Source organism: Rhineura floridana, chromosome 2 (genome assembly GCF_030035675.1).
Source record: "Rhineura floridana isolate rRhiFlo1 chromosome 2, rRhiFlo1.hap2, whole genome shotgun sequence".
Lineage (NCBI taxonomy): Eukaryota > Metazoa > Chordata > Lepidosauria > Squamata > Rhineuridae > Rhineura > Rhineura floridana.
The window spans coordinates 42,362,641-42,379,771 of NC_084481.1; the positions used below are offsets into that span (position 1 = coordinate 42,362,641).

Genomic DNA, 17,131 nt, shown 5'->3' on the forward strand with positions numbered 1-17,131 from the left:
CTCGGTCGCTCCTATGCAGTTACAGGGGCACCGAGCGAGAAGAGCTCCTTTAATTGACTTGGATGTTCTGGATTTTAGAGTAGTGCTTGGGGAAGCTATGGATGTACACCATCCTAATTTTCTATGTGATTTATAAAAGCTGGGAAGGGAGGGGATGAGGAATCAGCCGACAGCTTCAAAATTTAGATGGTGAAGAAGCATTAATTATTACTAACTGAAAAGTAAATAAACAGGTGACTTTTCAGCTTAGATTCCCTCTTGGATCGTTACAATAAATATCCCCGAAGGAAGCTCTCTATTTATGTTGTCATTGATTAATTCTCGCTACCTCATTTGATTTCGATTTAGAACGATTTGATTCTAATTTAATTAGCATGTAATTTGGATGTACATAATTACTGTAATTATGACATTCAGGTAAGGCAGCTTTAGGCTGAAAGGCAATTTTTAAAAAAATCGCCCCCTCCCCTAGCAAAACCCTACTTTGTAGTAGGGAATGGACAAGGACTTTGCGCCCTGCTATCCAAGTAGTAATTAGCACATCTTGGAAACAGGCAGAGCCGGGAGACGGATATTAAACCAGCAGCGAGGAAAAAGCCCAAACTCAATCGGCTGCGCCAAGGGAGCGGATGGCGGCGGGGATGCGGAGCCTGCTGTGTAACCGATCAGGCATGTTTACCGAGATGACCGCACCAAACGCCCGGAACCCCCGCCGGCATTCCCTCTTGGCGTGGCGGAGGGAATCAAAGGGGCTGATCTGCGGTTTAAGTCTGCTTGGCTTTTTCCAATGGGCGGAGGGCGGGGGGGAGCGTAAGTCTGCTCTGCTCTTTCCAAGCTATTCGCATTCCCTTCGAGTCTTATATTTACAGTGCAAAAAAGATATACGGAAGGGGATCTTTACAAGGGCGGCTCTGTCAGACTCTCCTCCGTTTTAAGTGGCGATACGCTTGGCTTCCAAGCTTCCTCCACGTCGACTACATTCTGCAAGCCTGAGAGCGGGGACGGGAAATAAGGAACAGGGATTTTTTTTGTGCGAACTGACGAAACAGAAGGTCTGGTCTCGAGCCAAGTTCTTTGGCCGGTCCTTTCCCCTCCACGTCGCTGCTTCTCCCAAAGCTCTGTCTTCACGCGTCTCACTCTGGATGAATTGGCATCCCATATTTCTGGGAAAGGGAATGCGGATCAAATGATTTAAGCGCCAACGCCAGGCTCGGGACTGCTAATGAAGAGCGGCAGCAGGCAATGGAATTGGACTCACGATTTCCAGCCTCGTTGTAGGTTGCACTTGACAAGGGAGGGGTGCTGGTGGGCAAATACAGACCTTTCTCCTCAATTCCTAGGTGGAGGTGTTTTGTTTTGTTTTTTTACTCGTACTTAAATCAGTCTGAAAGGCCACACTCACTTCCTTGGGGAAGAAGAAAGGGGCATCTCTCCCTCTCTGACTTTCTTTTCCACTAGTACAGTACACCACTCGGCACGTGGCGCGTTGCCCTCGAGAGAACGCGCCATGCGCTTTCCCCAAGCCCAGTCCTTAGCTACAGCTTCAGAAAATCTGAAAGCGTTCTAACGATCCGCTAACATCAATATATAAAGAGAGGAAGGGAAGGAAACGGTACAATCGCCTGAATCCAGAGTGAGAAAATATTATCCTTTCGCTCTGTGTAATGTTAGTATTTACAAATGAACGGATTTAATAAAGTGCATCAGCTGAAAATTCGGTCGACGCTGCTTCCTTGAAAATAGAGCTACGAGGCGCAGACTTTGTCAAAAACGGACTTCTATTTAATACCTAATAGATAAAAGTAGCCGCAAGACCGTTTCTGGAATGAATCAGAAGTTCTTCTCATCCTATAACCTCTAGATGGCGCCATAATAATGTCTATTATGAGAAACCACTTCCTTTCTTCCCCTCCCTCCTCTCCTCTCCTCAAAGGACTCAAAAGTGACTGTCATAAAAGAAAACCAGAGTTTTAAAGGTTTTAAAAAATATGTTAAGAATGTTATTCCTTAAGGAAATTTGTAGTTAAATTATTCTCACTTAAAATAAACACTTAGTATACCAATTACCCAAATAGGCCGGATTTTTTCTGTAACATTCTCATCATCTGTATTTTTGGAGTTTGGAAAAGAATCGTGGGTGAATACAGATAACGGCTGCAAATAAATTGCAGATAAACTTGCCGCGCGCACGCGCGTCTGTGTAAAATAATCAGCTGTCATGGTATTACAAGGGTGTACATAATAAAAACTTCCTAGAACAAAATTAAACACAGAGACATCTAGAGCAGAAAACACTAACTGGCACGAAGGGAAGAAAGAATTCCTCCTGAATCAGACACAGATCGGCATCAAATACCCCTTTGGAAAGCAGCGTGCTATCCCTCTGGTTCCAGCCGCTCTTACAGCTCAATCGCCTGCTTGCTTACTCAACAGTAATTCCGATTGAATACGTTGGGACTTACTCCCGGCCAAGGAAGCATGGTTTGGATTGCAACCGGGGGGGGGGCGTACTTCCCAACCCGTGTTTCAACATCGTGCAAAGTCACCCTCTTTAACTTCTCCCCGCCGGAAGTAACAACACAGGTGAAGTTAGAAAAGTGCAAAAGGTCAGTAGGTTGATCCTCATGCGTTGGTTCTTCTGTCCTCTGTCTTAAGTGCCATACTATTAAAAGAGCCCCCTCTGGCCCCCCACCGCCGTCTCAGACCTCTTTCCCTGCCTTGTCGATGCTCTTAATTCTCCAGCCCCCTCTCGCCGCTTTTAAGAGGGCGGGGTGTCTCTAGTAAAACAAACGCAGAGTTGTTTACTCCACTCTTTCCTAGCGATCTCTGTTCATCTTTCCTTAGGTAGAAAGAGGGTCTGCAATCGGAGAGTTCTAACGATGCGTCCAATTATCGGATTGGCTTACAAAAATAAATATGATTTTTAAGAAGTTAACATCCCTCCTTATAGTCCCTAGGCTGTGCAGCTCAGTACAGTTGCTCCCTTCTCCATTTCTGGGGAGTCTGAAAATGATGGACGTTTCCTGACCCGAAGGGGCAAACGCGATGCAAAGAGGTCCTTGATCACTGAGCTGAGAATCGTAACCCTGGCCTGGCAGAAACTGGACCTCGATGAGAGCCCTTTGATCTGTTTTATTACACATTGAAAACAAAGCTGACTTCTGCCCAACACCCAGTGAGAACGCATTCCTCAGAAACCCCACAACAACAGCACAACTGACCGGGGCGGCGAGGGGGGGAGGAGGAAGAGAATCTGCATCCTGTCGCTCATCAAAAGCTCAGTTTACTTTGCCCCTGCTAGAGCGTGTCCGCTTTCCCAGCTGCTGTTGTCTTCCTCTCCACCTTCCAAACCTCAATATCAACACACACCCAAAAGCAAACGCCCATCTATTCTGGGGAATAGGGGAGGGAGGGTGATTCACGCACTGAGCAAGTGCTTTCCCCCCTCCGCTTTGCACAAAGTTCTGCTCACAATATAAGGACAGGGAGATACAATTCACCAGCATGAGACGCCAGTGGGGAAGAGAAGGAGACGAGAAACCATTCTCCATCCCGGCCTCTAAAGGACTCGGGCAAAATAAATAAATTGAAATTATTACCACCAGCACCGATAGATACCTAGATAAATCACTCAAATTGAAATTGCACTTCTGCCAAATTCCTTCTGTCGAGTTTGTCCCTTTATGAAACTGCTTGACACAACATCTACTCCCGGTTTCGGTGGCTGCATTTTAGCACAATTATGGAGGAAAACTAGATGCTAGTCCTGCTAGACACAACAGATGTTTTTATTCAGAGACTCTTCAGTCTAGTTCGCGACCGCCAGCAAAACCAGTGTTTATGGCGAGAGAGATTTGGGCAGTAGATTTGCATGCTCAATTTTGTAAAAAGGCTTCACATATATTTTCGCCTTTCTTTCCGCAACAGCCATCTAAATTAACTTTCTCTTCCCCCCGCCTTTCTCTCCTCCTTCCCCTAGTCTGTCTCTTCCCCCTTAAAGTAGCGCAATTATCTCATTGGAACAATTTTCCTTTTTTAAAAGATATACTGTGACTGTTAAGTTGGTGGTCAGAAGACAAAAGGAGTGAAAATAATTTTCATTTCAATAATTGCCTTCTGGTCAATTTAACTGTGCCTTATTTTGAAAGAGCCAGTCTAAATGAGATTCCTGTCCCAAATGTGTTCCCAGGCCTTATCCCAGGCTTTAATTATTCCTGAGGTTTTTTTCCCCCTTTAGAATAAGACGCTGCACTGCGTAATCACAAAGAAGTCAGAGAGCATCCTTGAACCTTTTCAATAGCAGAGCTACTGATATTCAAATAAGATGCAAGGACCATTTGACTGCATGGGGGACATAAGCATTTCCAATTCACTATTTGCATAGATCAACTGTCTTTTGAAAAGGAAAGGAGCAGTTGTCTTCCATAACATTAAAAAGACCAGTTATCAAATCAAGTGCTTAGTTTGGGAGGCTTTTAAAACGTTTACATTTTATCTCAGGTTGCCCTTAGCCGTTTGACATGCAAATGTGGCGCAGTTAATTTAGACAATTAAAAGGATCTTCAAGGGAAGCTTTGTCACCGAGAATATTCTGAGGGTTTTCCCCGTGGACCAGATGAGATAAAGTTGGCCAGAACAAATGATGTCTAGGAGATTAATTAGATATTTGATAAGACATGAATCTCTAATAAGGGAATACAAGGCACAGGGGGCTGCTATGTGCTCCAAGTCAAAATTAATAACATTTAACAAGATTTTCATTTAGGCATGAAATGTCTTTTCCGGAGTATTGACTCTAGCTATTTATCCCCCCGGGATTGCCTTCCTCTAACCTGGGCAACCTTGCTGGAGGCTTAATAGGCCTCGTTTTTAATAAATATTTGCTCGGCCCAGGGCTCAGTTTAAACTCCTTTAAAGGCAATTCAGTTATTAAAAATCTCCTCCAAGATCAGTGATGGGGTTTGAAGATGTTTTCTTATTGTTTCCTAGGCAACGTCGATCTTTTAGCAACAAATAAGTCGCTTTGGTAAGCTGGATTTTAATATAAGGTTGCCCTAGTCATTCTAAGAACGATGTCCGTTCAAATCAATGGGAATTTTGCCACTGACATTTCAATAGGATGCCAATTGCAATCCTAAAATGATGTTCTTCAAGGGATTTGGCTTTTTCAGATTATCTATTGCCTTTGAGGGGTTCTGTTTGATACCAGACCCTTAATATTAATGGCGTCCATAATTTAATTTGACCTTAACACATTGAACGTGCAATCCTAAGCATGTTTACTCAGAAGTAAGTCCTATCGAATGCAATGGGCCATACTCCGTAATAAATGTGTATAGGATCGCAAACGTCATGTTTTAATCCGATTCAATGTATGTCGAAAAAAATGGTTTAAGTAAGAGGAAGTCAGATTTCAGTACAAAGACTTTTGATGCGTGGGACTGATTGGGGGAAAATGAAACCCCAGAGTGCATTGTTCAGAGTCCTTTAATAATACCAAAATGAAAATATTATGTCAAGTTTTTTCCCCAATACAGATAAACGCATTTAATTTCTTTAAACAACCTTAACTTACTGGTGTGAGTGAAATGTTAACTCAACATGTTAAATATCTCTTACATATATACTGACCTCCACAAAGTGCATCAGAAATAATAATAATAATCATAATAATTTTTTTTTAAAAACTCCCCTGAATTTCAGGAATTACCCCCTCCCCAAAAGAATCCCTGTTAGAATTGACATTTACAAGGGAAAAAGAGAGAACAGAATCCTTTGTGTGAGTGTGTGCGTTTTGAAACCTTATTTATACATTTATTTGATGGATTACATAGATAAACTGTCTCAACCTTTTTTCCGTTTAATTTCTCACCTTTAGCCTCTGTATGTTTGTTTGTGTGTGTATGTGTGTGTGTAAAGGATGATTTCTCCTTTTTCAGTATTAAATAAGAAAAGCGTCGTTGCAGATTTTGTCAATTACGACTTGCTTTAGTCTGCGGTAGGTTTATAAGTACAGCTATATTATAATAATCCACTCCAAAGGACTGCCTGGTGATCTTCCTGGGTGGCGGGCTTTTTGTTTCAATTTTTTTGTTTATTTGGCTCTGTTTAGTCTGCTTTTTTTTCTTTTGGAGAGGGGTATCTGCATGATCTCCAGCCGCTTCTATTGCTCTTCGCCAGGAAGATAAGGTCGTGTTTATTGTCTTCTGAATGGTTGTTTTGTCTGCGTCTCTGCTCTTTCGGGCCGGGTTCAAGTCTCTCCAACGACAGTCTAAAAAGAAAAGTCTAAAAGAGCGCGCCCTTCGCTTCACTTTTTCGCCCACTCCCACCCCTTTCCCCTTGAAAGCTCCTGGAAAAGTGGAGCAAAAGTGGCGGCGCGAGGGCTGGCTTCCCCCCCCTCCGCGCGCGCTCGCCCGCTTTCTCACTTGCGCGCGCTCTCCTTTTGCCTCTTTCTTGGCGCGTCCGGGTCCCGCCAAAATTCCTCCCGCCGCTGCCGCCCTCTCCCTACGAGTCATTCGGCCCCGCTGTGGAGTCTTTGCCTCGCGCCTCGTGCAAGATGAGGTCTGGGGACTCGGACCGGGGCGTCTCCAAGTTGCTGGCGTCTGTGTCGCTGTCGCTGCCCTTTTTGCCCCCGCCTCCCCCGTTGTGCGTTTTAATGTGTTTGCTCAGGTGGTCGCTGCGCATGAAGCGCTTGTTGCAGACCGGGCAGGCGAAGCGCTTCTCGCCGGTGTGAGTCCGCAGGTGCCGCTGGAGCTCGTCGGAGCGGGTGAAGCGCTTGCCGCAGAAGAGCCAGTTGCACACGAAGGGCCGCTCGCCCGTGTGCCAGCGCAGGTGCGCCTTGAGGTGCGACGTCTTGCCGTAGACCTTGCCGCAGCCGGGGATGTGGCAGCTGTGGAGCCCTTTGCGCCTTAGGCTCGCGCCCGCCGGCCCCAGCCGCTCGGCCTCCTGGCAGTTGGGGCAGTCGCAAGTGGCCCTGCCCGAGTAGCGCCGAGCGGAGCGCGCGGAGCCTCCCCCAGCTGCAGCCGCCGCCGCCCCTGAGATCATGGCGCTGGCGGCGGCCACGGCGGCGCTGGAGTCCGTGTAGGAGGGCAGGACGGGCTTGAAGCCCTCCTGGGTCAGCAGGTGCTGGCTGGTGGACAGCAGGTGCGAGGCTGCCGTGGAGCCCAGGCCGGTAGAGCTGAAAGCCGAGTGCGTGAGGGAGCTGAAGTCGGCCGGGTTGTAGGTGCCCAGCTGGGAGTGGAGGGAGGCCTGGGGGGCGCCCGCGTGCAGCGAGGTTTGCAAGCCCCCGGCAGGGTTCTGCACCTCCAGCCACGAGCCCGGATTGGTGTGCACGTCCCACCAGGAGGAGGCCGCCCCGTTGGCCACCTCGCCCGCCGCCAGAGTGGAGTGGAAGCCGGATTTGTACCACGACTCGTAGGGGTGCGCCATGCCCACGCGCGGGTACAAGCTCTCCGCCGCCGAGCTGTGCACTTTGGAGATGAAAGCCGACTGCCCACCCGGCTCCTGAGGGGACACTCCCGCCGCTGCCGCCGAGTTGGAAAAGAGGCCGCTGTAGTCGCTGCTGAAGGCCGACGAGGTGGGCGAGGTGGAGGCCAGGCAGAAGGCGCTGTTGGCTGCGCCGCTGCCGCTGGCGAGCCCGCTGGAGCCGCGGCTGGTGGCCACCGTGAAGCCAGACAGGCTGGAGCCCAGGTTGCAGCTGGACGTGGAGCGCTTCCAGGGGTGGAAACTGCCCTTGGCGAAGGCGCTCGACTCCGGCAAGGTGGTGAGCGGGCTGGTGTTGCCGATCTTATTGCAAGTGGCGGCCAGCATGGCCAAGGGCGTGGTTCCAAAGCGTGGCTCTTCCTGTGGGGGAGACACAAAACGAGTCCGTCAATCTCGCCCCCAAGCCCTTGATCAGCCAGAAGACACAACAGACGCGGGCCCGCTTCCTTTAACTCCAGCGCTCGCAGAGGAGGCCCCGGAGCGCCCAAACCGTCCTCGCGAAAAGTTGTGCGCAATTTATTTCGCTTTTGAAACAAAATAAACAAATAAACCAAACTCCCGTGCCATTTCATCCCGCCTAGCTGGGTCCAAATTTATGGCATGCTCTCTTGGCACTTTTCAGGGACGTCACTGTCTTCCAGGAGAAACGGTGGAACCCGATTTTAATGAGACGTTCCATGACACCCTACAGCACTTACAACACAAGCAGAAACACAAGTACGCTTAAAAAAAAAAAAAGCACACGCCTGCTTAACACAAGGTTGAGATTTATTCTCCCCCTTCCCCTGCTTTTGATGGTGGGTCAAACAAATTGGCCTTAAAAGCAAAGATCCCATGGGAGGAAATCAAAACTATGCGCTCTCTCTAAAGCCATTAAGGCAGAGGTATCTCGCTATGCAACAACGATGCTGCAGAAAACGTAAAACACGGTCGCGGAGGGGGGTGTAGTGCGAACTCTGCCGGTAAAACTGAGACTGCGGGGGAAGCCCGCAGATTTTATATATATATATATATATATATATAGTAAAGGGGAGGGGGTAAATCAAAGCAGGGAATAAAAGGAGATATTTTACAGAAACGGGGATATAAAGAGCCGCCTCAAGTAGAGAAGCCTTATTTTACCTTGCTTGCTCCAGATGTGCAACCACAAACTGTTTGCTGGCAACTGCAACAGTTCTAAGGTCGGTCCATTCGCAAAGCTGCAAAAAACGACAACGACAACCGAGGTCCGTGGACACAGAAGCGTCTCCTGACTTACCCCAAGTATAGACGTAGCCATAGCCAAGTCCCCTGGCTGGGTGATGGGATAGGAAGGGGGGCTCTGCCTTGCGCACGGGCTGGCGAGTGTGCGCGACGTCCTCCCAGCTCCCCGCTGTATTCCACTTGCACTAAGTACACTCCTGGCTCTGGACTGCTAAACTCAGCCTAAGTGTGGGGAGCGCCTGCTTTGAAGTACCGCTGGCTGAGACTCTCGCCCAATAAGGGTGGAGAAAGAACAAGCAGGAGTTGCTCCATAGCCAATCAGAAACTTGGATATGCAAGAACCAGGGCTCTGGGCGCGTGCCAGTCAAAGGCATAAAAGGGGGGGTAGGAAATCACATCAGCGTGCTTTGGTCTTTTAAAAGCATTATATTGCAATTATCTTTTTTTAAAAATAAAGCCAAGGTTTAAATATCGTTAAGGTTGTGACAGAAGAGAACTATAGGGATGACACTTCCTTTTCCACTACCCATTTCGGGGTAGGGGCACAAAGGGCAGGGAAGAATGGGAGAATGTAAACGGGTTGGTTTTTTGTTTAAGATTTTCAGATTCAGCCCCCGCTGCCACCGCCGTTCGAATTTTTGCCTTAATATCCCGAACATTACACAGCTCATTAATTCCCCCGTTCATTAAACTGAAATGGGTGTATCATGCAGGGCCACATAAAGAAGCAGACTTTTACCCCCAAAGTCCTTCATCGTCACCCTGGTGTCTGTGGGGCACAGTAATGTATAGCATCATACGAATTCCGAGGAAACAGTTTGAAGACCGTTACGCGACAAATCGTGTATTCTTATAAAACAACAATGTTTTTGCGCATTTGCTAGTTTCACTTGGAAGAAAGAAGACTGAAGCAAAATACAAAAAAAGCAACGATTATTTTATTATATAATATTTGGGGAGGGGGAAAGGCTTTTATCCCAGTTCACAGGCATCTGAATCATTTCGTAATGCTCATCTACCAGCGAAGAGCAGGTAATCTTAGAAATGTGGATTATAATAAAACGCGAGCAACCTTAAGTTTACCCAGTCTGCACTGAACCTTCTCCTAGTGCCCACGAATCCCCTGGCGGTAGAAAAAGCATTCTTGGGCTAATCTCTCCCTCTGCCCCCGTCCACACATGACAATACCAAAAGCCCTAGAAGTTACAGATCCTTGTTTTTTTATCAGCTCCTTGCATGTGACAAATAATGGTAACTTCATCAATCGCACGCCAGCTCTTTTGATTGCCATTATGGCATGTGGCGAGGACCTCCAAGAAATTGCGTCAAACTCACCCGTTCCGTGGCCGGGCGAAAGATCAACTTTAAAACAAACCCACAACACCCTCGAGATGTTATCTGCAGGGCTTTGATGATCCCCTCGTTTTGGTTTCTCCGTCTAATCCTCGCTGCAGTTTCGAGGGACCGAGGCGGGGACGCAGAGAGGTAAACTTAGGTTCTTCCTCCTGTTAAATCTTCTTTTCTGCCAACATCTGCTACATCCGAACCTCTTCAGTTCGCAGATGCAAAATACACGTGGTTCAAAGGCAAGGAGGAGGAATCACGATTTCCTCCCCCCTCCCAGCCAGCTTCCCTTCTGTCATCATTTAAAGAAGGGGGGGGAGAGAGACGTATGCATTAAAATAAGAACCTCATTTTGCGGCAAGCCCTAAACGCATGATTCACTTCCCCAGCAATCCCCAGCCAACAGAGGCTGTGATGGAGCTCCAAGATCTTTTTTTATTATTAGCATTATTGTTTCAACGCTTTACAGCCTGTGATGTTTTCTTTGGGGTGCAGTAGTCAACAAAAGTCGAGAACTGTGGGAGAGATCTGTGCCCCTCCCCTTTGCCGTCCCTGGATTTTTTGGACGCAATGACACCGGGGCATGTGGGGAGGAGGAGAAGGCTTAAGCGCATGAAGAGCCAAAAGATGCGCAAGGGGAGCTCTTCCAAGACGGCAGAAAAGGCGCGTGCGCGTGTGCGTGTGCGCCCGAGAGGAGCTAATGAAAAACAATCTTGGAGTGGGCGGGCGGGATCCAGCAGTCCAGCAGAGGTGATGGGGTGAGGAGTCCTAGAGGAACATCCGGGCAGAAGCCTTCACCCAACAGGTGACAGTCTCCTCCACCCCTCTTTGCAGGGAGAGACATGAGCTCTCCTGTTTATTTATAGCAAAACCCGCCGTTGCATTGACTAATAGAGGTGATTGCGAAGTGGCACCGAGGCGTTTCCGGCCAACCAGGGGGCAGCTCGGGGAGGAGAAACGGAGGGTCTTTCTCCCACCTTCTCTTTAAGGAAGGTTGACAGAGTGATAAATATAACAACCCCCCCATGCCAATTGACAGAGCAGAGGGGTATGTTTTTATTTTCTTTTGTTTTAATCACTCATCTGAAACCAGCGTCTGTGGGCACCCACAACAGATTTCCTCACCCAATCAGCTTCCCACAGTCCTTCCTAACACACACACACACACAGAGGCACGCACGCAGCGCTTTCCCCAAAGCTGATCCCATTTTTCTCCTTCTCCCGTCCTGTTTCCAAACACACAGGGGCGTCGCGTACTGCCCATATTAATCCACCGATTTTTTCCAAGTAAATAAAAGTAAGCGGAATTGACGAGGGGGACGGCGGTGCGCACCTGAAAGAAAGGGAATCAATCCAGCGCTGAAGGAGCAAGAGAAATATCTGCTCCCAAATCTTTAGGGAGGTCAAGCATTTTCTGAGAGATTTCTTCATACTCCAAAAATTCTAGTTTTTAAACAAAGATCAGCGTGTTATGCTGAAGTGTTGGGCTGACTGTTAAAACATTTGGGGGGGATAATGACAATGTAACAAAGGCCCCGGTTTGGAGTGAATCATCACCCTTTTAAAAGTTAAAGCAATTTTCAGGAGAATGGCTTTCAGCAACCGCTTTACATTATTCAAAACGGCCAAATAATGCTCTATTATAGCGCCTGAATGCTGCCAGTCAGCCCATAAGTGCAATTTGTGCAGAGGCTCGGTGCCTTATCTCTACTTCTTTATAAAGAGGTGAATATAAAACAATTTCTTCCAAACCCAGACAGAGAGCACGAAAATTGCTTCCCTTTCTGCAATCAGGGCAATTTAACTGGAGTGCAATTAGCACTATTAAATGTCGATTCTGCATAAACAAATCTGACTAAGAAGCGAAAGTGGGGTGAGAACCTCATATAAACTGAAACTGATTTTTTAAAATTATGTATCCGGGTCCTTTACAATTGATCCGTGACGTTTTTGTCTCGGAATATATTTACATCGTAAATACACGGTGGCGTAAATCAACATGCATCTCTCTCTCTCTCTCTCTCCTGCCCTCCCTCCTCAAATCTCAATATGAATACTAATAAAGAAGAATGGGCTAATTAAAGGCAACAGTCCTCCTTCCTTTCAGCAAATTTAGTTTCCCAGAGACCCCCCCCTTTCCATGGGCCCTTTGATCTGTACCAACTCCTAAAGTTGCAGTCTTCAGGAGGGGCCCTACGAAACAATTGGTTCATCAGAGATGATTGGGGGGCTCGCGGGTTCAACTTCAAGAGCCTTCAGATGAAATGGCGCTTTCGCATAAACGGAGCTTTAGCTATTCCGAATCAATCGATTGAAGAGCAATTGCTGTTACCATACCCCGGGAATCAGAGAGAGAGAGAGAGAGAGAGAGAGAGTTTATCCAGGGACTGGTGGGCGCGTCCTTGTAGACTCTCTCTCTCTCCGCCCCCTCTCTCTGTGAACCCTTTCTAGAAGGTGCAAACACACCCTTCCCCCAATCATTTGTACAAATAATTGCATCCTCCTCCCTTTTTAAAAAAAGCATCAACGTTTGCTCCCCTCCCCGCCTGCCTCAATTATGGCTTTCATTTACATAGTATAGCACCCGCCGCTTGATTTGACTGGAGAAGCTCAGAGGGGGGACAAATTGGGAACTTTAGTTAAGAAAAGCCTTCTCCTTTCACAGAGCTTGACAAAAAATGAAAGGGAGGGGAGGGGTTGCATGGGTGGGGACGGGGGGAGAGGGAGGGCAAATGAAGCCCCGGTGTCCCTTGTACGGCCCAGTCAGCGCCTTCCTGCCTTCCCCGGCCGCTGTAAAGAGTTTTGTCGTTTGGAGGCGACGGAGAAAGCGGCGCTTTTTGATTAGAGGGGAAACCTCGCCCTTTTGCTTAAGAGAAAGAACAAGGCTGAGTTGGGGGGAGGGGGGAGAAGAGGAGGAGGAGGAGGAAGAAGCAACCCAGGATCGTAGAAATTAAAGGGGAAATGATGGGACTCTCCCACCATCCCCGCCTGCGCTTTCATTTTCTATTTGTTAACACAGCCCCCCCCCTCTCCTCTGCCACCCCACCCCCTGCAAATAAAGCCCCCTAAAGCGGGAGCATTTGATGGACGGGACTTTCATCTCCGCCCGGGTAAGGAGGAGGTGGAAGCCTCAGCAGCAGGGAGGAAACGCCGCCGCTCCGGAGACACAGGGTGGGGGAAGCGGAAGCACCCCTCGGTGCTGAAGTGCCTCTCCAAACGTTGGCCCCCTCGAAGGTCGCCCAAACCCCCACCGACCCGCGCTCCCTCCCCCTTGTTAATATCAGCTTGCGTGGATTTGGATGGGGCGGCCCGCCAATGCCGTCTCTCTCTCCCTCCCCCCCTCTACCGCAGAAGGCACGTGAACAATTAAAAGGGAAGACACTGTTGTGTCAAAGGAAGGTGACTGGATGATAGTTTTAATTACTACAATTATTGGGGATTATCCAACAAAACGTCTTTTGGCTTGTTTACAGCGCCGGGAGAAGGACGTCGAAGAGCCATCGCCTGAAAGGGTTGTTTAAACACCTTTGGCACCTTCCCTGTCCGCCCCCGGCCCGAGTCGGGGAGCGCCGTCCAGGCTGGAGCTCAAAAGTGGCAGGCCTCGATCCACGACGAGCAAGGCCAGGCCCCCAAGCTGGGCGGAGAGCCCGGGCGGCTCACTCCAGGCGAGGCCGAGGGCATGAGAGGAGGCCGACAGGGAGACACAGAGAGTCACCTGGGCCGCGGAGTCACCTGGGCCAGCTGCCAGCCTCCCCCCACCCTCCGCCCGCCAACACTTCGGAAGGCTGGAAGTCCAAGGGAGCCCGTGCAGGGTCACTCCGGGCTCCGTCCCCGTTTGTGGATCTCCCTGGAAGAGGATGGCTCCCGATTCTTTCGTGACACTCAAAATCAAGAAACAGAACCAGAGAATTTATAGAAGTCCCATAACTGCTTTCTTTCTTTTCCCTAGTATGCTGGTGGCGAGATTATTAATTCATGCATTGGCTGCAGAGGCCAAAAGCGACTCTAGACCCGCCATCTGCTGCTAGGGTCAGCCCGCCCACAACTGAATACGAAGCCTTGGTGGAGACATCGTGGGGTTAGAGCGAGAAGGCGGCCCGGGTTCGAATCCCTCGGTCAGCCATGCTGCTCACTGGCTGATCTTGGGCCAAGGACTCCTCTCTCTTTCAGCCTAGCCTACCTCCCAAGGTTCTTCTGAGGACATTTTAAAAGGGAGGGAGGGAGGAAAACCGCTGCTTTGAGCTCCTTGGAGGAATGCGAGCTATAATGTCAAAAAAAGAAGAAAAGGAAAAAGAAAGGCCCTCCATGCCACATTTTGCAGGCAGAGCATCCTGAGGAAGGGATGTGTGGGAAACCCCGCCTCTTCGGTCTTGGCCCAAGCATAAAGGCTGCAAGTGCCTGTCTGGGATTACTGGCCCTCCCTGACGGATGGGGGGGGCGGGGCGGGGCGGGGCGGGCGAAAGAAACAGCCTCTTCCGACACTGAAGCGGGGAAAGCCCATCCTGTCCCACACAGGATAAATAAATGAAACGATCTCCTCCTTCCATCCATCCCCGCCGGCCAAGTAAATAATCAAGTTACTCTGCCTAATGGAATCGCAGGCTCCTTGTGCAATTTGGAGTCCCTCCGACGTTGTTTTCCAAACTAAACCTGGGTTTAAGGCAGACCTTAGCACGGGTCCCACTTACCTGGAAATAAGCCCCATTAGACTTACTTCTGAGTAGACATGGTTAGGATTGCGCTGTTAGGAGTGGGCATGGTATAATCGCTAAACTCTGGGCATAATTACTTAGAAGGCAGCTTCAGAGATTGTACTGAGGCTTTCTCCCGTGTGCATTCCTAGGATTCCAGCTCGGGTCTAAACCCTCTGCGTCCACCACTGGCCTGTTTTCTCGCCATTCCTTTCCGGGCGGAGGAACGGAGCTGAGCCCTTGCCCGTCCTGCATCTGCCTAACAGCGAGATAAGGCAGCGTGGTGCAGTGGTTAGAGCGTTTGGCTTCTCACCGGAGAGACCTGGGCTCCAAGTCCCACTTAAAGGGTGCCCTTGGCCCTTTCTCCTTCTCTCAGCCTACCCTCCCTTGCAGGGATGTTGTGAGGATGAAAAGAGGGCCGAGCACCACGAAGTAAGGGTGGAACAGAAATCTAACGCGAGAGAAAGAGAGAGTCTGGAAAACTGGGGAGAGCTGCGTTTATCGTCATCCTCAATTTTGCCTTGTACGCCGCACTATTTCTGCCATTGCCCCGGCCTTAAATTGAAATGAAACGAAAGGCTCGGAAGGCTGAGTTAGGGAGCTCTCCCTTCCCTCTCCGTTTTCATCCCTTTGGGTGTGGCTCGAAAGGGGTTACTCGCTAAACGTCACAGCTCAACCAGGACCATCGCGGCAACTTGGCCACGTCTGAATGGGATGAGCTGCAGCATCAGAAGAAGACCTTCCCTCCCGTCGCCGGGAGATCCCACGTGCCCCTTTCCGTATTGCCTGGTAACCCCTGGATTTGGAGCTTTAAGGTGAATTCCACCTTCCGCCATGAAACGTTGCGCCGTCGGTGGGGAGCTTTGCAGAAGCGTTTGCCTCGCGGTAATTAGGAGTCTATTACAAGCCATTAGATTGATCAATGTACCTTAAACAATGTGAATGATTTATATGGCGAGGAGCCCCTTTTCTCTCCCCCCACCATTCCCCGCCTTACATCCTTTGTAATATTCCAGAAACCAAGCTAGAGCACTTGGAGAGAGTCCATCCATCAAGCTTTACACAACAGAAGGCTGTTTAGAAAACTTACAAGGAAGGAACGCGGTGGTGATGGGGTGTGGGGGTGGGAGTAGAGAGCTAGGGAGGAAGATCCTCAGCCTCTCCAGGATTTTTCATCCTGCGAGATACCAGAGTTTCCTATGTTTGTTTGTCTTGCTGTTTTTTTCTGCCTTAGAAAGAAATGGAAAGCTGGGAGAAGACCGAGACAGGGAGAAAGGAAGTTTGTTCCTGGTTCCCCATCTAATAAAAAGGGAGTCTGGTCCATTAGGGAGCATGGGGCATTGCCCCACTACCCTCACCCAGCGTCACTCGCCTGGTTTCTTACTTACAACCAATCAAGAGGTGGCTCTGCCTGTCATTGGCTCTGGGCTCCACCTACTGTCGGCCTCCCTGCCTTTCGCCCCATCAGTTCCAAAGGGCACCAGCCGTCGAACTGACCTGCGGGTTTGTTTAGAAGTTAAGTCCCCCTTTGCTCAACAGGAGTTACTTTCAAGATAACCGCATGCGCGGGATTGAAGCAATAGACCCGCTGGTGTTGTTCTGTTACTGCGATCCGCAGGTCGTTGAAGCCTCTGGATTGCATCTGTTTATGGGGCCAAGTCCTCCAGCCCGGCTCAGCTGGTTTGAGGCTCGCCACTTGAAGGCACGACAGACACAAACAGAGATCCCTCACTGCTTCCAAGTCTGCTTTCATCCCGCAAAACTGTCCTAAGGTTTTTGGTATTTGAAAGTGTTTTGACAAGTTTCAGGTTTTACTCTTATGGTGTGTATGTGGTTTGTTAGCCAACGAAAGTGTTAAAATAAAGAGCAATGTCGTGAATGTGAATTCGCGACATTAACTTTAGTACCTCCCACTCAACCAAGGAGGAAAGTGACAAAATTGTCCTACACGTGACCACAGTTTGTCATGTGTCAACTAAGCAGACTCATTGAAATTAATGGAGCTAATTTAGTCATGTCCATTATTTTCAATGGTTCGACCCTGAGTAGGATTAACAGTGGATACAACCCTCATTTTCCTAGAGGCATTGACTTCGGGGTAAGTCCCATTGAGCTCAATGGTGCCTACTTTGGAGTAGACACGTAGAGGGTATATTTTGGAGGGATATATCCCACGTGGATGTGTATCAAAGCTGTTGCAGCCACTTCTAGGGCCCAGTGTGGTCCATTTGGAGCCGCCTCTGCTGAAAACATGCATTGAGCACCTGACAAGGGAGACGCTTTACCTGATCAGCCAACTAGGACGACGCCCTGGTGCCCGACACTTTGCGGTCCCAAAACCTTTGGGGTCGCATGTGAGATGGATTCGTCCCTAGCAGCAATGTAATGGCAAATTCAGAAGTGCAGGGTCC

At 49.0% G+C, this 17,131-nt stretch overlaps 1 protein-coding gene across 1 annotated transcript; it reads right to left on the bottom strand.

The window, feature by feature from the left end:
• Positions 1 to 6,504: 6,504 nt before the first annotated feature.
• On the bottom strand, positions 6,505 to 8,761 carry SP9 (Sp9 transcription factor). The gene is made up of 2 exons (XM_061612692.1): positions 8,741 to 8,761; positions 6,505 to 7,842 (listed from the first exon to the last, which is right to left on the bottom strand). Exons 1-2 carry the CDS (start codon positions 8,759 to 8,761, stop codon positions 6,505 to 6,507), a joined length of 1,359 nt encoding a protein of 452 aa, XP_061468676.1.
• Positions 8,762 to 17,131: the final 8,370 nt, after the last annotated feature.